Source organism: Sinohyriopsis cumingii, chromosome 11 (genome assembly GCF_028554795.1).
Source record: "Sinohyriopsis cumingii isolate HCF-2022 chromosome 11, ASM2855479v2, whole genome shotgun sequence".
In the NCBI taxonomy this organism is placed as follows: domain Eukaryota; kingdom Metazoa; phylum Mollusca; class Bivalvia; order Unionida; family Unionidae; genus Sinohyriopsis; species Sinohyriopsis cumingii.
The window spans coordinates 17,511,095-17,534,609 of NC_142971.1; the positions used below are offsets into that span (position 1 = coordinate 17,511,095).

General features: G+C 38.5%; 1 protein-coding gene across 1 annotated transcript in view; it reads right to left on the minus strand.

Annotated features, from left to right (window-relative positions):
- The window catches only part of LOC149787678 (RNA ligase 1-like), a 43,298-nt gene extending 27,037 nt beyond the window's left edge, over positions 1 to 16,261 (minus strand). The window contains exons 1-2 of the mRNA XM_089973875.1: positions 16,127 to 16,261; positions 12,714 to 12,836 (exon numbers count right to left, since the gene is read on the minus strand). Of these exons, the coding sequence (XP_089830001.1) occupies positions 12,714 to 12,812 (99 nt within the window). The 5' untranslated portion in view covers positions 12,813 to 12,836; positions 16,127 to 16,261. The remainder of the gene's footprint in view (positions 1 to 12,713; positions 12,837 to 16,126) is intronic.
- Between the last annotated feature and the right edge of the window lie 7,254 nt (positions 16,262 to 23,515).

Consider the following 23,515-nt stretch of genomic DNA (forward strand, 5'->3'; position numbering starts at 1 on the left):
GTAGTTTTGTAAGAGTGAACAGAGATGTGCTACATAACAATGTTTTCTGTACATGTGTATTTTTGTGAGAGTGAACAGAGATGTGCTACATAATAATGTTTTCTATACATGTGTATTTTTGTGAGAGTGAACAGAGATGTGCTACAGAATAATGTTTTCTATACATGTGTATTTTTGTGAGAGTGAACATAAAGGTGTGCTACATAATAATGTTTTCTGCACATGTGTATTTTTGTGAGAGTGAACACAGAGATGTGCTACATAATAATGTTTTCTGTACATAATGTATTTTTGTGAGAGTGAACACAGATGTGTGCCACATGTTTTCTGTACATATGTATTTTTGTGAGAGTGAACACATGTGTGCTACATACTGTTTTCTGTACATGTGTATTTTTGTGACAGTGAACACAGATGTGCTATATGTTTTCTGTACATGTATTTTTTTGTAAGCGTGAACATGGATGTGTGCTACATAATGTTTTCTGTAGGAATATATTTTTGTGAGAGTGAACACGTGTGCTCCATGTTTTCTGTACATATGTATTTTTGTGACAGTGAACACAGGTGTGCTACATAATGTTTTCTGCACATGATATATTTTTGTGAGAGTGAAAACACATGTGCTATATAATGTTTTCTGTACATATGTATTTTAGTGAGAGTGAACACAGATGTGTGCTACATAATAATGTTTTCTGTACATGTGTAATTTTGTGAGAGTGAACATGGATGTGTGCTACATAATAATGTTTTATGCATTTTATTGTCATCACAGGAAGCAGAACTGATGTAGCATACAAATGAAATAAAATATTTTAAAAACGAGAATTGTTTTAGTTTTCTTTAAAACTATCCAATGAAGATCTTCTAGGATATATTGGCTGGGTTCTGTGGGGTTCAATGCTATTTTTAAGCATATGCTATACATGGCGGCCAGTATAATTGGTGGAGAAAGAACCCACAAAGAATCAGTCATCCATGGGAAGCTACTGGCAAGCATTCTCACTTACTTACATTCTTTTTTTTTTTTTTTTTTTTTTTTTTTATTAACCCCATAATAGGTTGACCAATGGGTCGGGGAACCATCCCAGAGTCACCTTACAATCAAACATTTCTGGTTATCAGATAATCTAGGGATAATAAATATAATCTACAGAGAAAGTAAAAAAGAAAACACACACACACACACACACACACACACACACACGCATATACACATGCATATGGCACACAATCTAGGTGACATGGCCTTTGTGATATTACAATATTTTGTTCCTGTTTACCATCAAGTCAGAGACAAGTTAAATGTTCATTGTTGAGGTCCATTTTTGTAGAAATTGGTCCTCTTTTTTATTTACCTTAGCAGTGTATTTTTCAATGTTCTTATGCATTGCAACTATTTGCTTAAAAGCAAAAATAGAAGGATTTTTCATATTGAATCTGCAAGTATAAATATAATATTTTGCCAAAACAAGCAGAAAATTACCCAAAATGTCCAGTTGTTCACTTCCTAAAAATGTATTTCTCACTTACTTACATTGGTTGAGCCAAGACTCAAAACTCACATGAATAGAGTTAAAATTTGTGAGTAATCTGCAAAGGTGACCACGTTAGAGCACTGAGCCAGATGAAACCCTGTCTTCTAAGACAGGACATTGAAGAATGATATAGTGTTGTTAAATTTTGCAGATTTTAACTTACATCTAAATACTTGATTAGGTTCATATTTTTATCACAGAAAGTATGGGGCAGTTACTAAATTACAATCATCCAGATTCAGGTCTTATTCATATTTTATTGCTGCAAACAGATTTGAGCAAGTAACAAAATGGGAAACTTTACAACCACAATTACTTTTGTATGAGGAAATAAAAATTCTGACTTACAAAATAATTCATTATAGGCAACATTGAAAGAACCTTCTTATGTTAACAACAATAAAAACAATGGAAAGATGGAAAAAACTGCAACCATGTGTTATCACCCTTGTATATGGTTTGGTATCTCTCCAAATGATTAACCATCAAGGTTTGAGCTGGTGGTTACATCAGTGGCCATGCAAGTACCATGGTTTGACTTACCAGTATGAAACATCAGTAAGCATATTGGCCAGTAGACTCAGCTATCAGTTGGTTAGATGACCTGGTTGTTGGCTGACCAGTACACACAGCTCTTGGCTGGACAGATGGTCCTGTTGTCAGCTGGTTGACCACCTCAGTAACTGCCTGATTGGTTTGTGAACCAAATCAGATTGATTGGATAACTGGATTGATTTCCCTTGTAGCCTTGCATATCAAGGTGCAGCTGGCTTGCATACAGCACAGCTCACCGAACTGACAGATTCCCAGTCACTCATATTGAGTATAGCCATATTAGGTCACTGCCTCTTGGACTAATTGCTGGATATGCAACTATGACAATGTCACTAGTGAAATGTGTGGGTGGAAACTCTGCAACCCCTTGTTCTTCCATCTGTAGCTGACCCAATGTAAGAGTCACTGTAGCCATTGGATGCATCACTATCAATGTTGCAGTGAAGTGGGAGGAGAGGGGGGCAATCACTCAAGTGTCCCCCAACAATGTTAGCTAGTGATGATGTCATCAGGTGCCCTAAATCTCTTGCATTTTATGCATTCTGTAGACACAGTTCATCAATTTTCTTTAATACAAAGGAACAACAACAAAAAATTGTTCACCTACACAAACAATTAATGCTTGCTGCTAAATAAGCAAAGAAATACCATTAGAGTGCCTGAACAAAACCAACAATGGGCACCATCAATAGTGTGTTGGAGCACAAATTCAGAAGAAAAGAAAGTCCACAAATACAAGAAATTCAAATAAATACAGTGTGACCCCACTATAGCACGCTCCATTATAACACGAATTCGGATATAGCATGGTCGTGGCGTGGCTTATTTTTTTTTTACATACATGTATTTTTCTTGTACACAAAAACAATTCTTTCTTAAAAGTACGAAACAAAACCGTAAAAAGTTTATTATCATTTTAAGGATGCAATCACGCATGAATAACATAAGATGATTGTGGCATGGCTCCTGAAATTTTAAATGTATTTTTCTTGTACACAAATTTTTTTATAGTTTTTTCTTCTTAAAAGTATTAAAAATAACATGTAAAAAGTTTATTTTGGAATTGTGTTGGGCTTTGCCAATGTCACAAACTGTGATTTTATTTTCCTTATTGGTGGCAAAATACACCATCTGTGATTTGTTTTTTTATTGACAACATTGTTGGTTGTTTAAACTTGTATATACAATCATTGTCTGAGGTGGAGAAATTCAGAGGCCCCATGAAAAAAAGCTGCAAACTTGATATAAAATGCACTGAAATTTATCTACTGTTACATAAACAATTTCTTTTTCCATATTGACAAACCATCTTAACAATGCATTGTTATATCATAATCCGCTTATGTTGACATGAAGCATGAGTACTGTTGTGAGATATCAGCCTTTTTTTGTTGTTGACATTTCTGGTAGTGGAGATCAAGCAGATGAGGCATTTTCTCATAGTCTATCTTTCGTTGGATTTTCGGCTGCTCACTGGTAATATATATATGTACATAGACTGATATTTGTATGTGGATGGTAAGTAAAATTCCTCTTCTTTTCACTCAGAATTCAATCATTCAGAACACTCACATTTTCTGTACAAATCCTTGTCATCAGACCAGAACACCTGCATCTCTATCGTCTGCTGACCCTTTGTTAAATTTCTGATGCATGCGTGGATGGCAGTATTAGTCCGCTAACACAAATGTACAAAGGAAACCATCTTACTTGTTGGTCTTTTCAATAGGCAGGGAGGAACAGTAACTACAATTGACCCCACGACAGCCACTTCCTTTTTTAAAAATGTACCTAGATAAAATAGTTTGCTGAAATTTCAAAGAAAACAGAATACCTTTGAAACACTGATTGTTATGAAAATGTACTAAGCAAACGGAAACAAAATCAGTCTCAATCATGCAATACAATTTGGTGTTGCTGCCACAATAAGAAATGGGCATTTGCTTGGTTCTTCAAAGCTGTCCTTTAGTGGTGACTTTAATAACACATGCACCTTTCATCAAAGAACTTTTATTCAAAGGAAGTCAGTACCAAACTTAAATAAAAGCAATGGAATCTGATAGATTTTTTTTATTTTCCAGTGTGACTGGAATAAGTTTACTGTGCCATGAAAGTATCCTTTTTGCAGGGAACAAGTTTATGCCTATGAACGCTACTAACAGTGGCTTAAAATGTCGTAAAACGCAAACTAACTTTAACCGACTTGGGACATACTGAAAAGTTAATGTGCTTCATCATTCGTTATGACTGTGCTACATTTATCCACTAAATTCAGACCTATATTACCTGTGACAAAATTTATTGAATATTTTAAATCTGTGTGTGTGCATATTTTCGATGGAATTACTTGTATTGTGGATTCAATGTATGTGATGAGATTTGCGGGTAAGTACATGGTGTTGATATTCTATTCATGGTATACATTAGACATGTATACATAAACATTATACACATATATGTACCAATCCATGGTTCTCTAAATAAAGTGAAATATTATATATTTCTTCTCTGTTTTCACTACAGGTGTATTTCCTGATTAATATGCATCTATTTTAGATGGTAACTGTGCCAATGAAGCATGTATTTTACTGCCAGCATTTATTACCTACCCCCACCACAAACTTTTGGGGGTATATGCATCATTTTCTTCGGCTAACTAACCTGGTTGCTTATAACACGGTTCGGTCTATAACACGGTTGGATTCTATGGTTCCTAACTACTGTGTTATAGCAGGGTCACACTGTATCATCAAATTTAATGAAATAATGAATGCAACATGTAGTGAATACCTTTCCACTCAGTACTGCACCAACTTTGTTGTGGATGGTCAATAATCAAGAATAAACAAAAACTACGTAAACAACTGCAGCCATGTAGCAGTGGCAAGTGGAGTTAAGGAGCAGAGATGGGAAGAGTTTTGTACCTTTGTGTAACACACACACACACACACACACACACACACACAAGGTAGCAAAGCTTCTTCCAATCATTAATGTAAAATGCATTTAAAGCAGAAATGAGAACCCTCTTCTACACAGTATAAATGTTAGACTGTTATGGAAAAACATTTTTTTTGTACAGACATGCTGTGCGCACTCCAGGTCCAGACAAATGTTAAAATTTGTATTAATTATAAGACTAGACTCAAGGCATGAAACTTTGTTCTGTCTATTGATCAAGTCTTGAGAGAAGTTATGGAAAGTGCAAATTCTAGTAAATTCCTTTACACTTTTCCTGATGGAAATACTGATGCTTCCAGATAGGAGCAAGAAATAATGTATATACTGACAATGTAAAACGGAAAAATCACACCTTTTGAAGAAAGCAAATTTTTAGTAAATTGTGTTTCTCCGAGAATACTTACCTGATCACATTAACGTTAGGTATATAAGCCTGCTACCTCTCGAATCCAGCCCTACTAAAAGACGAAAATTCGTCTTTTCGGTCTATCTCATATAGACCAAAGGGCAATAACTCTTGCCCCTTACCTCCCCTTGCCACCGCCAGGTGTCACTAGTTTTTTAAGCTGAGCGATATATATTATACGAGGATGCTCGCATAGCGGGGTGGTTGAGAGGGTTTTTAAGTAATGTGATCGGGTAAGTATTCTCGGAGAAACACAATTTACTAAAAATTTGCTTTCTCCTTCAAATACGTTCCCCGATCACATTAACGTTAGGAGAATAAGTAATAGGAGGAGGGAATGCTGAGCATCCTACCTCCACCCCGGGGACCTTCTAGGAAATGATGGCTGGATTCCCCATTTGAACGATAACCCGTTCTCCTAATTTCATCAGCAACACAGCCTAGGGTCCCATGATATGTGACCCCTATATACGATTAAGAAGATAGTTATTGAAATCTTCTTACCTATGAAATTTCACTGGTGAATCCAGCGAAGCTGATAGGCTGTGCTGATTGTTTTAAATGGGTCTGGTGGTCATCTGGGCTGCCGACACTGGACCTACCAGATTCAAGGTTTGCCTCTGCGAAGCCAAATCTCTGAGATAAAAACTGGAGAAGGTTGACTCTGCATACCAGCCAACAGCTTCTATTATATCTTGGATCAAAACATTGTGTTTGAATGCCAGGCTCGCCGAGACTTTTCTAATCTCATGAGCCGTAATCTTCATGAGGCACCTCTGGTCTTGTGAGACCTCAGAGTACACTGAGCATATAACTCACTTCAGCCATGAAGCAAGGGCTTGAGGGGTGATATCCTGTTTACCAGCTTTGACCGGAAGAAAGAGGCGCTTACGTGTGTCCCGACACGCCTCTGTGCGTTTTAAATAGTGCTTGAGTGCACGAACAGGATCTTGCATGGCTGCTGCTCTTGACTTATCTATGGAAGAGAGCGAGTGAATGATGATTCTTTGGTTGCCAATGGATGGTAACCTATTTTTGGCTACAAAGCCTGGTTGCGTCAGGAGGACCACCGAACCATCTGATCTGAACTGAAGAAAGTTCGGGTCACTGGAAAGGGCATGTAACTCGCTCACCCTGCATGCTGAAGCTAAGGCTATCAAGAAACATGTTTTGTATGATGATAGCTTTAACGAAGTGTGGGCTAAAGGTTCAAATTTGTCTGAACTGAGCCATGTTAAAACCCAGGACAGATTCCATTTTGGAAACAGGGTGAGGGATTTTGGTCAATTGAAATCAAAATTGGCTAAAAGATCTAATAGATCTTTGTTATGCCCCATATCACATCTACCATGATGGTGGAATGTGTCTGATATCACGGAGCGGTAACCTTTGATAATAATTGGGGCCAACTGTTTCTCCTCGAAAAGCCAGAGAAAAAAGTTGGCCAGTTGAGGGATTGAGACACTCAAAGGGACGATGTTATTGATATGGCACCAGTCCCTGAAAACACGCCACTTTCCCTCGTAAGCCTTCAGAGTGGAGGGCCTTCCTGCTCTTGAGATTCTCTCCACAATCGAAGGTTTAAATTGTTTGTCTCGCAAGGCTGCCCGGACAAGGGCAGGGGTGGAACACCTGTAACCGCGGTTGTTTGAGAAGATATGGGCTGGTTGGAATCTTCCTTGGTAGATCTATCGCTAGATCGAGTAGATCGGTGACCCAGGACTTGTTCCATCTAAGAGGGGCAATCAGAATCATCCGACAGTTCTGACCCCTTAACCTCTGGATTATTTTCGGTATCGAAATCGTGGGAGGGTAGGTGAATGCCCACAACCCCTCCCAGCTGATTGACAGAGCGTCCATGGCCCAAGCCTCTGGGTCAGGAACCGGAGAGACGAAGGTAGGCAACTTGTGATTCTACCTTGTCGCAAAAAGATCAATCATCGGACGCCCCCAAAGTGTGCAAATCCGAAGAAAGACTGATTGATGGAGTGACCATTTCTGTGTGAATGACTTGACCTTTCCTTGATAGAGTGTTGGCCAAGACATTGAGTCTGCAGGGAATGTGTCTGATTTGTACGTTGATGTGGAGGTTGTCGCACCAACGTAGAAACTGCCAGATCAGAATGCACAGGTCTGGTGATTTGGTGCCCCCTTGTTTGAGGAGGTAAGTCACCACCACAGAGTTGTCTGACGTAATGAGGACAGTTTTTCCTGAGAGTTGATCCTTCCAGAAATGAAAGGCATTGATGACAGCCCTCATTTCTAAAAGGTTCATGTGGAGAGGCCTCTCCCCTGGCTCCCATGTGCCGCTGACTGTAGCGAAGTCCGGCAGCAGGTGGGCACCCCAACCGTAGGTACTGGCATCTGTACATACCGTTATCTCCGCTTGGGGCATCTCCAGAGGAATCCCCATGGACAGCCAACCAGGATTGTGCCACTGACGCAGGAACGATCATATCTCGGGCATAATCATTATTGTTTGATTGAGGAGACTTGAAAAGGGGCGCCATTGTGCCAGTAAAAAGACGGCCAAGCGGGATCAAGTCCACCGCCGCATTGAATAATCCGAGTTGCAAGAATTCTCTCGCTGAAATCCACGTCCTGTTGGAAACGGACTCGACGAGTTCGACGATCCGGATTACACGAGCGCGAGGAAGCCGTACCAGATTCAGATCGGTGAGAAACTCCATACCCAGATGGACAAAATGCTGGGATGGACGGAGATCGGACTTTTCCCAGTTCACAAGAAAGCCTAGATGATCTAAAAGTGCTAAAAGATCATTTCTGCCTTTGAGCAGAATAGAATTTACCATATGTTTCTGGAGGATGTCATCCAAGTACACTGCCATCCCTGTAGATGAAGTCAAGCGGAACAAGGTGACGACGCAATCCATAACCTTAGTAAAAGCCCAAGGGCTGATGTTGAGGCCAAAGGGTAGGACCTGGAACTGATAAACCACGTTGCAGGGTGGATAGGGACGTGAAAATATACGTCGGTCATATCTAGACTGACGGCATACTCGTCCCGCCGGATGGAAAGACGGATTGATCCTGCCGTTTCCATCTTGAATTTCGGTGGTAAAATGTATTGGCTGAGGCGACTCAGGTCAATGATCGGCCTCAACTTGCCTTTTGTCTTCTGGATAAGAAACAGCCTGGAATAAAACCCCGGCGATTGCAGGTTTTTTTTTTTTTTTCACAATCTCCACCGCCCGTATTTCTATGAGCGACCATATCTCCTGTTGTAGAAAGGTATCCTTCTCCCGATCGGACGGTACGTCCGTGAAAAGGGGAGAGGAGGACAGAGGAGGGGGTTGGATAAATGAAATCCGAAGTCCCTCCGAAATGACCTGGTTCATCCAATGGTTCTGAGGAAAAAAGGTGGTCCAGTGGTCCTGAAATTGCAGGAGGCGGCCGCCCACAGGTAGGCTGTCCGCGGGTGGTGGAGAGGGTATGTCAATTTTTAGAGTTAGGAGGCTTGAAGACGGAGAAACTTTGTTTCTTACCGCCTCTGTATGGTTGCCTCTTAGCTTGATTAGACTGTTGTCTCCTGGCATTGGGTTGGGATCTATACTGCACATTTGACTGTAAGGATCTCTTGTCCCTGGTCCGCCAATCATCCCTCCGCTGTGGCAGGGGCTGATTTTTTCTAAACGCCTGCGAGGGTTGGGCGGCGAGTTGGAGGGGCAGTTCCTGAGCTGCCTGTTTCCGAACTTCTTCAATTTTTCCTCCAAAGAGTAAAGGCGACCCCAAACGGAGTGATCCATAAAGCCAGAGTATGATGGGGTTTGAGCGATGTGGACCGCAGACATGCGTCACGTCGTATCAGGTCTAAGTTGGCAGAAGCAGTCAACGCATTAGCCATGGAATGGTGAGCTGTCCTGTTAATAACTATAGCAATCTGGGCTGTCGCTTCCCAAGCGTGGTCATTGTCGGATTTTTCTGCGAGTCAGAAAAATGGCTAATGAAGCCAAGTCTAACATTGAAGACGTAGCGACTACGTTTCGGACTAGCTTTGACGTGGCATGGAACACATTTTTGTCCACTTTGTAAAAGTGGAGCGGACATGTGAACTGCTGCCATATTTTTGTCCAGGGCTGGAAGATCCGTACTGAAGGAATCTGAATGAGTTTTATACCAGCGACATGAGAACGTTGCTGCTACTTGGCTTTCTGAAAAGAACGCCTTAGCATTCCCCAGATCACCTATTCGTCCTGATAGACGATCACTGATCTCCTTAATTTTTGCCGACTGGGGAAGGAGCCGGAAGGACAGTGTCTCTTCCTCCCCGTCAAGATCTACAGACGTCTTAACTTTGTAGTCTTGAGTGGCGGTAGGAGGTGGAGGGCATTCTGAAGTTGCCAACACCCTATAAATTTCTTCCACTGATGCCTTGAAGCCAAACTCAGTCCGTTCCATGGTTGGATCTGTGTACGGCTGATTTGCAGGAGTTTCGTCACCCTCACTGTGTGCTGAGTCGTGTTCTGTAATAGCTTGCATTTCTGGATAGAGCATACCAGCTGGCATAGATGACTCGATTTCGTCATCCTTAACACTGTCACTAACTCTCCCTTGTGGATAAGCCGTGAACATATGGACGGCCAGCCCTGCCGGCTGGTTTGTCCGGCTTGTGGTCGGTCTGAATGTTGGCAACGGTCCTGCTCTCACTGGTACCAGCTGCTCCAATGGCCTGGCTGGACGGACAGATTTCTCACTAAAATCTCCGCCATAGTATTGGTATGTTGCCAGCGGTACAGCTTGATGGACGGATTTATCACTAAAATCCCCGTTAGTCATGTTTGGTCGGACCGTTTTAGCAATAGGGTCCCCATGCTGGGACAGCCGGACAGCCGGTGACGTAGAGGTTGTATAAAGAAATGGATCTGATGGATCCGGTAAAAACCCCATGCATCTTGACTTACAGACCTGAAGGCCATGCTCGGACATGTGGGGGGACTTACGCCCACTGGGCAGCCTAAAATTGGGGGAACATTCCCCCAAAGAGTCAGAAAAAACTGTGGAAGCGAGCAAGGGAAATAAGGGTAATATCTGGCCTGATGTCAATAGCTGCGTCGTCGTTTCCTGGACCAAACAACGCATCTGTTCAAAGTTGGACTGTTGTACCATGTCAACATTATTTTTCTCCATTGCCGCAGATGTTACTGTGGCTGACAGTTGCAGATGACGAACTTTAGGTGGAGGGGGGACCCCAACGTCCCCCACAAGGCTCGCAATGGAGGCTGTCTTCGGATGTATACCGAGGACATCAATGCTATCTTTCTTCAACTTATTCCATCTATCCCTCCCTTTTGCTGCCTTCTGGACTACATCAGCCCACGTTTGCTCTGTCCAAGTATTACACATGCTGCATGGTATAGATGATGTACACTTAGTACATACAATACAAGAGTCATGGTTGTCTTCTTTTGCTTTGAACTTTTTGCATTTCATGCATTTGGTTGACATTTCTACTGAAACGACACAAGAAAAGAAAACAAAGCACAAATTATCAATTCAGCATGTTATTAATTCACTAATACCACAACTGTTACTAACGGAGTAAGCGAAATTAGTAAGTGTCGCATTAACTCTTAACTGACAACATGAGTTCTGCGATAGTGTGTGTAACATGTTCTTCAGTAAACGAAATCCGTAAGGGTGACAAAGTCACTCAAATTTGAAAAAAACTGTTAAAATAATGTATACAACCTGTAGAAGAATGATTGTCCAACACAATAAATCCAAATTTAACTTCAGATGGTCCAATTTAACGCTAAGATGGCTTGGATTGTTTGGAGGTATAATGTACGTGTTATCAGTACAAGCAAAGCTTAAAAACTAGTGACACCTGGCGGTGGCAAGGGGAGGTAAGGGGCAAGAGTTATTATCCTTTGGTCTATATGAGATAGACCGAAAAGATGAATTTTCGTCTTTTAGTAGGGCTGGATTCGAGAGGTAGCAGGCTTATATCCCTAACGTTAATGTGATTGGGAAACGTATCTGAAGGAGAAATAGTGCTAAATTTGCTGTACATTATTTTCTTCTTTCTACAGATTAAGGTGTATACATCTCATTGAATCCAGACAAGGTTTTTAAATTTTGGGATAAGTGAAAAGGCTGGTGAGACAAGTGATTTTTCTGAATCAGCCCTTTAAAATAACATCAAATTGGCTTATGAAGTACTGGTTACTACCTTTAACTAGCTGAATTTTTGGACTTAAGAGTAATGGTGACCATGTTATTTTCATCTATTAAGACCTATTTATCTCCAAAATAATTCACAAGACAAACACTTCTTTCTCCATCCATTACTAATATTTGCTATTATCGTGAACAAATTCTCATAAAATTTACCACCAACTAAATTAACTAACATAATGGACAACTTTGTTAGACAAATGTGTTTACCCTGGGTGACCCAGTGGTCTAAGATGCCCCCCCCATTATAGATCACAGACATCTCACCCATGTCTGCAGATGTTCAAGTCTTGGGTTATGCCAGAAAGGGTATGTGAGAAAGCTTGCAAGTAGCTTTCTGGGGGTTGGTGGTTCCTCATGGGATTTGTTTCTTCCTCCACCATATATACAGGCAGCCTATCATGTAATGAAAACTGGCATTAAACACAAAACAACAATGACAAAAACAAGTGCAATTTCAGTACGCTGGCTGTAAATGCTCTGGTCTTTAATACACTATAGGACTACACACCCACATCAAGCACATAAAGAAGAAAACACATGCACACACGAATAAATATAGGTACTGTCTTCACTCATTATTAAGACAAGTCCAACTGCAAAATTGCACAGAGCCAGATCTGCCCACACATTACGCAACAGCAGATCTGGGTCTGTGCAGTCTGTAAGGAGTGAACAGTAGCTATGTTGTTTGCAGTTGGACTTGATTTTTAAGGAGGATATACGGTAGTATGGTTCTGTTAACCATGTTCATTAACTACCAAAATGGTTTTTGTTGTTGTTGTTGTAGGGTTTAATGCCATTTTTCAGCACAAGACAGACTACACATGGTGGCCAGTATAAACGCGAAAAACCAAGGAATACCCTAGAAAGAAACATTGACCCATGGAAGCAACTGGCAAGTTTTCTCACATACCCACATTGGCTGAATCCAAGACTCGAACCAATGCAGACAGAGGTGAGATGGCAGTGATTCATAACAGTGAGCACTCTAGACCACTTGGCCACTTGGGGCCCAAACAAAATGGTACTCTGCATTAGCTGTTTGATACCTTAAATGGCTGATAGTCTCTCTTTCCAGATGGCTCATCCAGAACTGCTGTCTCAAAGACACAGGAAATCTTCTGTTGGACAGTGCCATAGTTTTCCATCCCCTCCTAATCACAGGCCTTGGGCTGAAATTAATATATTTGGTACACTTCATCATCAACAAAGAGACCATAATAAGGGGTGACCAGGGTGAAAAAGTAACTTTTTGGTACAAAACTTTGCTCTGGTTTGTGGAAAGCAATATTCTTGTCACCATGTAGTACCAGCTGATCAAGGGGATCAAAGTAGTTGAGAATGTACTCAGTTGCTATCGCGTTCATAAAAACATCGTGTTGTCTTTGCACCTTGAATATGCCAGTAATTGGAACCGAGGTCCAGCTTAGTGGTACTTTTCACACCTAACCAACAGTTACCATCTAAATTACAGTTACTATCTAAATTACAGTTACCATCTAAATTACAGTTACTATCTAAATTACAGTTACCATCTAAATTACAGTTACTTACAGTTACTATCTAAATTACAGTTACTATCTAAGTTACAGTTACACTCTAAATTTAAATGGCTACAAAGGGTAACTTCACTTGCACTTGGTAAATTCTAACATCAGGGCAATAGTGCAACTGCAAATGAAGTGTGAATTAATCAAACAGATTTTCCCTTAAATGATATAAAATAAAGTTAATGATTAAGCATCAAATTTTCAAAGGCTAATTAAGAGGAATCTTAGTCTGTACAATAATTAAAAGAAACAATGATTTTAAATATCTATTAATCAGAAAAAGTTCTTATAAAAATTTGGGTACATTTTCCCCTTTAAAAAAATGGAAATTACTAGAAAAACTTCAAAGACATAATCATAATAAAATGAACAATATATTTATGAACAAATTACATATTGTAGAAATGTGCAAAAAATCATATATAAAGTACAAGTGATGTAATTAGTATGCTGAGAACAGTACCAATTCAAGACAAATAATAAGCTATATTAAGGGACTGATGCTCCTACATGGAGGAAAGAATTTCTAATAGTCTGATGATAAGAAAATTTCTTCCTTTTAACTGTCAAATGTTCAAACCACCTCTGACATTCTTCTTCGATAGCGATTTTAAAATTAGTTGCTGTTGTGGACATACTGCATGTCAGCTTGTTACCATTTTCATTTATCACAAAGCAGACATCATTAATAGTCTGTTAGTGAAAACCCTATGTCATAATGGTCATTCATTTTATAGGATTTTTATGATAGTTATTTAACTAGTACCATTTTCATTTAGGACCAGCTAGGTATCATAAGAAGTGTGTGTGATTAGGATTTTTAAAGTAGCTTTAACAATTTTTCAGTCATATCGCTACAATGTCTGCAGCGTGGCAGTTTATAGTGATGTCTAGCACTGGGGCATCATGCTGCAGACACGTAGCATCATGTCCCACCCAGTCACATTATCCTGACACCAGGCCGACCAGTCCTAACACTAACCTCTTAATGCTGATTATCTAGCGAGGCAGATGTTACTACCATTTTTGTAAGTTTATGGTATGACTCACCCTGGGTTCGAACCCACAACCTCCTGCTTCCGAGGCAGACACTGTAACCACTAGAGCGGTCATAAGAAGTACTTTTGGTGAAAATGAAAATTCCATGGTGTTAGAGCTGTCCGTTTAGGAAGAGTAGAGATAATATTTTCAAGATATGACTTTCCATTCATGATGTGTATCAATTACAAGATTTGTTATTATCTGATGTTCAGTATGGCTGTGGCAGCTGTAATAAATATCAGATTGGCACAATTTTCAGTTCGGACCAACAAAATATTGTAAGAAGTCTTTTTATTGAAAACCTCATTTTGATAAAACCATCTATTCAGGAGAATTGATAACAAGATTACTTTTTCAAGATAGCTTACTTGTGGTGGCCATATCAGATGTCAGATTGGCACAATTTTCATTTAAGTCCGCCTAGACCTCATAAGAAGTGTTCTAGTGAAAACATCATGTCAAGATGACTTTCTGTTCAGGCAGAGTTGTGATAACAATATTTTTAAGATGGCAGCCATGCCAGATGTCACCCTTTTTATTTACATCAACTAGACATCAAAAGAAATCTTTTGGGCCCAAACTATATATATGTTTACTACAGTAGTGCACTCATTTTAAAATTAGGGTACATAGGTAGGTAGTTTTTTAAAAAAGCATTATATATACAATTTTAAAACCAGTGTAATACCATAGCACACACACACACACACACACACATATTGATATATTTCTATTATAATGATTAGTATATACATTTTCAAACTTAAATTATGACTGAGTACAATAAAATGTTAAAAAATGACTTGAATGTACTTTCACACTAAATTATGCTTTAAATGGCATCTCACACTGCTCAACATGGCTGTGATCGCACCTGCTTAATATGCAAGAATGAGCTGAATGGAATACTACCTTTTCATTGGCCAACTGAAAATTAGTTATAAATAAATGCAGGACGTCATTTTCTTTAAACAAATGAAAGGACTGTATTCCATTCAGCGGGATCTCACCTGCATATTAAGCGGGCACATGACGGCCATGTCGAGTAGTAGTGTGGGAAAATGGTCTGGCATTCCTTAAAGGTATGATAGTAAGCCAAACTTTGGATATGCATACAAAGTTAAATGCCTGAGATAAACATGGGTTCCAAATTTATTATGCTCCGCAAAATGTAGCTTGAAATAACAGCGTTTATTCTTAAATGGGTCGCGAGTAAAAGTAGAGAAGTGTTCTTCCTTTGTAGTTATTATATAGAACATGTATGACAGGTCAATTGTAAGCAATGATACAAGCCCTTGTGAGATATTCCTGAAAATTTAAACTATCGTTCTTCTGTAAGTCGACTCGGAAGCATGCTACACGCCATTTTATAGGCAGTAAGACATAAGCACCGAAACCAAAATATCATATGTCTTAAGTTGTAGTATTACCGATTGTCCAAAACAAGTTTTATCACGATTGACAACTTTCTATACAGGTTTACAGTATTTATTTATACTTATTTTCGGACGCGGTCAGGGCAATATCGAGCGGAAGAATGGGAACATTATTTGGCATTCCTTAAAGGTATAATATTAAGTTAAACTTTTGATAGGGATACACAGTCGAATGCCCGAGCTAAATATCGGTACCAAATTTACTAATATCAGCGTTTATTCTTAAATAGGTCGCGCGTGCAAGGAGACAAGTGTCCTCCGGTGTAGTTATTGTATAGTACATGTATGACAAGTCAATTGTAAGCAACGATACGAACCCCTGTGGATTTACTTCAGCACTTTTGCACTTACTAAACATTTAGTATAAATATATTTAAAAAAAATGGATGAACTGATGAGTGAATGACTGAATAAATAAAAGTGCAGAACGCTCACTAAGTCAATGGCAAATCTATGAGCGTCAGTCAAGATGAATGAATCCAATTTTACAATGTACAACAGGGAGCAGCCATGTTTAATCTTTGCTGTATAAAAAAACCTCCAGTTCTGAGAACACCTTTAATGTGAGCAATCCTATCAAAGTCACGTATCGTTGATTAAAAATATACTAGTTCTACAATATAAGATGTCTACCCTGATATTTATGTTGTTTGGTTCAGGGAAGACCTCTTACATTCCAGGACTAACAATATACCTACAAATCATACAGTGCGCATTGATGACACCGTACTTGATTTGGAGTTACAAGCATCTCAGCACAATCAACCGCTTACTTGTACCACCCTATACCGAATTTAAAAACGAAAGCATGAAGAATATAAAAAATGCACAAAATTTAGTCATTTCGTTCATCGTAAAATCCCCAATCATCTTTTATTTGCCGAAAATTAAAAGTGATGAGTCTATATCACAACTCACATAGGTCATGAACGCGCCAAGACACTTTTTGCAGCCATGAGTGTCATTTTGGAGAATTTGATTACAATTACCTTTAAATGGCATTTATTCACTTTATTTCGCACGATATCATCAAAATCCCATTGAAGATTATTGTGAAAATTCCTCAAGAAATACTTAACAGCAAATTCAATAATAACGTACGTCGACATTTTTAACCCAAGCAGGATGATCCCGTTTAAACCGGTTTCTGTCGCGCGCTATGATGAAACAGGAAATGCGCCTGCTGTTAAGTTGCACAACAAACGTAAACAGAGACGCAACAATGTCGTCATTTATAAACAAAGCCTATGGAAAAAACAGCATACCCTCACCCCACTCGGCGCTTCAGTCCAATAAACTTGATGTAATTATGTAACTTTGTATATATCTTATGTATGGTATGTCGTATCTTATATTTCACTTCGTACACAATACATATTTTATTCCATACAAATATCTTCCTTCACATACGTAAAAAAGAGTAGAAACGCGGTTGTCAAAAATTCAGATTCATTTTGGTTAAATTTTACACACTGCTAGATTATAATTTTGAAGAAATGTCAAATGTACAGCTTAATTAAACGTGTTCACAAAAATTGTATGTTACTTCTCTATCCCATTCATAGCTGAACATCCATACAAGAGATGAATGAAACTGTACGCGACTTCTTGCTCACGTGATTGTACACTGATTCCCCTGCACTAGTAAATAGTTCAATCCAATATCAATTTTCTTGACCCAGTCTAATGCCCAGATGCCATTGTAAAGTCCATAGTGATCAATAATTTTCGTCTGGAAATTTTGTTATGACAATTATAATGCAGATTAAAAAAAAAATCACGATCGAATAAACTTTGAAATATATTACCATTAAAATTTAAAACTAAATTAATTGTTAATTTTATATCAGAAAATACGCATACACGGTTTGTGTGACTTTTACTATAAACCCTGTAGATCTTGTCAAACTTGTGAAATGGAAGGAAAACAGAGAACCCAATCAGAAGATACCTAAGGCTCGTCTGCCACCTCTTCCTCCATTTGATGAACCTTTCAGCAGAATATTGGTAGACTGTGTCGGTCCCTAATTACCAAAGACCAATTCAGGCAAGCAATGCTTGTTGAAGATAATGTGTGCGTCCACAAGATTTCCAGATGCTTTTCCTTTGAGGAATATTAAAACTAAAGCCATAAAAACGCTTTCATAAAGTTTTTGCTACGCTTCTTGCACTTCCCAAATCTGCCGAATCCGATCAAGGGCCAAATTGTATGCCTGGAATTTTCAGCAAGTTGTGTATTAATTAGGCATTCAAGAGTTTAAGTCTTATGCCTATCACTGTAAAAGTCAAGGGGCTTTGGAAAGATTTCACCAAACTTTGAAGAACATCATTCGGTCATATTGCTTTAATACAGGTAAAGATTGGGACGACGATGTTCGTTTGCTATTGTTTTTTGTTAGGAAATCAATTCAAGAATCATTAGCATTTCGTCCTTTTGAACTAGGTTTTGGACATACCGTCTGATGACCATTGATGTTATTATAAGAAAAGCATCTACAGCAGTAATTGTCAAAGGCTTGGGAAGTAGCAAGAACTAATATTCACTCTACTAAGTCAAAAATAAAATTAAGGTATGACAGAAATACAAAAGAAAGGAGTTTTCAGCCTGGTGATAGTGTTATGGGTCTCTTGTCCAAACCTCAAAATTCTCTTCAGGCTAAGTATTATGGACCACCTACAGCTGATAAAAAGTAACTGGGTTAAATTATATCATTAACACTCCTGCAAGGCGAAAACAAAAACAACTTTGCCATATAAATATGTTAAATGAGTATGTAGATAGAGATAACCCTGTTATTCAATCAATCAATTTAGCTGTACCTGTCTCACACAGTGAGGATTTAAACGATGGCTAGGAAATCGGATTGTTGTGATTTTGGCGTAACCAATCTTCAGAATTTAGAATTACTGAACAACCTGAGGTAGAAACTTTCACATCAATAGCCACAAAAAGAGTAAACTAAAACAGCTATTTGTAAATATGAGCACTTGCTTTCAGATAATCCAACAGAAGCAATTACTATTTACCACGACTTTGAAACTATAGATTTTACACATGTGAAAGAACATCATCAAAGGACGAATTTTCTCAAATATGAATCTTTGAAAACGAAATTATTCGTTTGCTGCAGAATGAGTCATTGAACCAAGTAAAAGTAATTGGAGTTCACGAGGTATTCTTGTGCTGAAACCTGATAATACTTTCCGTATGTGTACTGACTATAGAAAAGTGAACAGTCTCACCAAAATAGATTCGTTTCCAATGTCAAGAATCGATTACTACATTTAAAAAATTGGAAATGCTAAACATGTCACTAAATTTGATCTTTGATAGGATTCTGGCATATTCTACTCATGGAAAGAGAAAAGAAAATTTCGGAATTGGTCACTCAGACTGAGCAGCAGGGAAGGCGAACAGACAAATGGTCGAAAAACGTCCAAATGTCGAAAATAAGCCCTCCTACAAATGATCGAAAAAAGCGTCGACAGATTTAAAAAAGCGTCGACACTTTACTGAGAAAATTTCTCCGGAATTTTTCTAATTGATATTACTTTATTGTCGTTGGTGATTTTTTCTAGTTTATTATGCACGTTGTTTACGCGATTACGTCAACGCAAGGTCGCGCCCCCCTGCTGTTATTAATTTATCCAAATATCTTATCGAGACCTACACGATATCTTGTTCTAGGATCATGTAAATGTATCGTTATAAATCCATGCGCAGTAGCTTGCGCTCGTGAAAAAAGTTTCTAAACTTATTTATATCCATATCTCCGCTACACCAAGTTTGATGAATATTGCGCAACGTATGTGTATCAACTCCATTAAACACAACTAAAACATTACAGTTATCCCTGATTACTTTCGGAATCTGTACGTATCGCTGAGTAACATATATCACATCGGTGTTTTTATGTCTTCGTCAAGAAAATATTCTAGCTGGATTTGATTTTTGTCCATCATCACATCATCGTATACAACTAAATTATTAATAAATCCGTCTAAATCATCAACGGATGGAGCTTCATCAATGTTAGTTATAAATTCAATCACATTCTCGTCATTCAACAGTGTTGCGTTTACATTAAAATCTTTAAGCACATCATAACATCGTTGATCATCAACTGATGGCGCTACTAAATACAACTTATCCCATTTCAGCCATCTCATTATTAAATTAAGTAACAATTGCGTCTTACCCGATCCAGATGGGCCTATTATAATCATTCTGATCGAATTTGGCAACGCATAATGGTGTTTAACTGTCTCTCGTCGCCGAGTCGCTGAGAAATCAATTATATCCATATTATATAAATACATGAATCTATATTGTTTACGCTGTAGAACCAAAACCCCAACTAATGATCTGTCCACGGTTACAACAAAAAATGCTAGAATAGCATATGGTGGAAGATGTGCAATATGTAACAGGAAGAAGGTTTCGTTTTTACCCAGAATTCAACGTAAAAACGGTGGTGATATTGCTAAATTAATGTCAAAGTTCCCAGGAACTCCGTGGGCTAAATACCAAGGAGAAAAACATCTACCAGGATATAATTATTGTGGTCCTGGTACTGGACTTGATATCAGGCTTGAAAATCTGGATCAACCAAAGCCAGGTGAGCATCCAATAAACGCTATTGATAAAGCGTGTCATGTTCATGATGTAGCGTATAAATGTGAAAATCTACAAGACAGACATATTGCAGATGTGAAATTAATTCATGCGTTAAATTCTATAAAAAATAAAACATAAGAGAATCACTAGCTAATTGGTTAATAAGATCCGCGATGAAAGGTAAATTAGCGCTAGGTGCTGGTAATGTATAAATGGAAACGATTTATTATTCCGCAAGAGGATACTGGAAAGGTAACGCAGCAGTTAGTAAATTCGCCGAGGTAGCAAAAGTTACACGTGTTACTGCTAAAAAATGGTTGTCTAAACAGGCAATATGGCAAATTTACCTACCACCACCGAAACAAATTCAGTACGCGTATTTCGATGTCAGCGTCCCTAATGAAGTTCATCAAGCTGATATTCTATTTTTACCACATGATACTGTACGCAGAAAAACGTATACATACGCGCTAACCGTCGTCGATGTTGCAAGTAGATATAAAGAAGCAGAACCATTATTGACAAAGACAGCTGCTGAAGTAGCCGATGCGTTTAAACGAATTTATCAACATGGACCCGGACCACAAGGTGGTCTACAATGGCCACAGCTGCTACAGGTTGATCCTGGCAAAGAATTTCTTGGTCCAGTATCATCGTTGATGAAGCAACATAATGTCAAAATACGACGAGGACACACTGCAATTCATCGTGATCAGGCAATTGTTGAACGATTTAATCGAACACTTACTGAGCGGTTATTTGGATATCAATACGCGAAGGAATTTATTCAAGACAAGAGATCTCGTGAATGGGTTGCAAGATTACCAAGTGTGATAACTGAGTTAAATAATGAAGTAACTCGAACGACCAACATGAAACCTATTAATGCAATTACAAAAAAAAATATACCAATACAACGACGTGATTTTTCAGCGCAACCAGAATTAGGTAATACCACTGTAAGGTATTTATATGAACCCGGTGAACTCGAAGGTGGTAAAAAAAGAGCGACTGATCCTATTTGAAGTGTTACCACACATAAGATATCCACCGTGACAAGATCCTCAGGTAGACCTGCAATCTACAGACTGGATTCAACTGCTCCTCAACGTGGATTACCACCGCGATCACTTATCTAGCACCTTTACGTCGATTACACTCAAGACAGGTCAACATGGTATTTTCTCGTGTATGACCGCGACTATTATCTTTTCTATCTACGGTAAATTGTCTTGGATTATTACTCGAATATCTCCATAGCATCACACAATTACATCTTGTACAATGATTATTCTGTTGTTGTTTTAGCGCGTTAATAAATTCAACGTCGAGATCAAATTCTCGATTATTTTTTTATCAGATTGTTTATAACCAGCTAATTTTTTTCTTATTATATCATTGTCAATATCATCACTAATCACTGACTCGTCCAAGACAATCCTCCGCAACTGAGATATTCTTCTGACTCGAGACACTGCGAGATAAACTAGGTTTGACCACTCGATACGATCATCTATAATCCAAACAACTGTATCAGAAATAGTTAATCCTTGAGATGAGTGAATCGTCATTGCATATCCTAGTGTCCACGGAGATTTGTTCAACGATAATGCATCTTCAACAGCGTTGATATCAACTGTGATAATATAATTTAATACTAAATTATGTTTCTCTGTCTGTCCCGGTATATCAACGTCAATATTTTGCCGCCGTGTATCAGCTGGTCGATAACATAACGGAACCGGCAATGTTGGAAATTTTTCTTTATGTAACTGAAACAATTCCCGTTGAAGTGTATCACTATTTTTCGACTTGCAACTATCAGATCATTTGGTCGCCACGTCTGCAGAAAGTTGTTCATGGGTGTTTCTGAAATTATTCCACGCATTACTTCACATTGAATTTTATTCGGCTGTAGTCTGATTAATTTTTTAAATTCTCTTAATTCTGCATCAAGCGCTTTATGATCATCATTTATTTCTTCGTAATAATCAACGAAATTTTTCAACCAATCATGTGGAGATGGTCCAACAAAAGGTGGTGGTTGACCATGATCGCCGCACATTATCACAGCAGTATTTCCTGTTAATAACCAATCAAGAAATGTTTTTAATGTTTCTAACGACACAGTGCATATTTCATCCCATATTATAATCCTCGGATTATATTTTTCTCTCATCCTCGAAGAAGTCCATGCATCGCCCTTCCATCGGAAGAAGCTATGATAAGTACATGATTGTACTCCTCGTTGTTTCATCTCTCGCTCGAGTCTGTGTGTAGGTGTCAGCACAATCATATCTAAGTTCTAAAACAGTTCGATCGCTCGAGTGGTTTTACCAGAACCACTAGGTCCGTTTAGATAAACAGTTTTATTTCTAGTTATTGGATGGTACACCGATGGTGCAGATGATAATTGTAGTTTTTGATGTTTTTTACAATAAATACCTTTAACCGCAACATCAGCTGATTCGGAATAATCGAGTATATTTTCCTCTTTTATTCTCCACGAACCCCATGATGCACAGGTGTCTATGCTTAATTTTTCTAACAGTCCTGAATATTTTTTATTGATATAAAATGAATCTGTAGCGACTCTGACAGCGAGTGTAGAAACCTCATTTATCATCGATAATAGATTTCTCGCAACGTACGCGAGCATCGATGATCTTAAATGAGTATACTCAGATGACTCACCGTCCATATAGCTCACAATTGTACCTAATTTAGTTCCATTTGACAAGAAAGCAATTTCTCGACTTATAAACGTCTTTCTGTTCGTTGTATCAGCGATTATAAAATCTAACTCAGCATCGTCCATGATCAATCTTGTACAATGTCGTCTGTGATCATATGCTCCTCCTTGGGTGAACTTGCCGATTATTTTTCTACCGAGATCTTTTGTAATTTTATTCTCGTAATCGGTTATATCGGGATTTTCATCATTAGAATATTTCTTTTGTTGTGGTAACCAAACTTCGGTTTGTTTCCGGTATGATATAATTGCTTCACTTACAATCAATAGTGTTAATATCGCACAATGAAGCATATACCGTAATAGTACTATTGGTGCCCACATTTTTTCTGAAAAATGTTTTCCAAACCAGGTATAACAAATCGCATGGAGATCTTTAGACATTTCAAATGACTCGATACAAGCAAATCCAGTTAAGTCAAAATCCGGTAATGGTACATTTATCGATACTCGT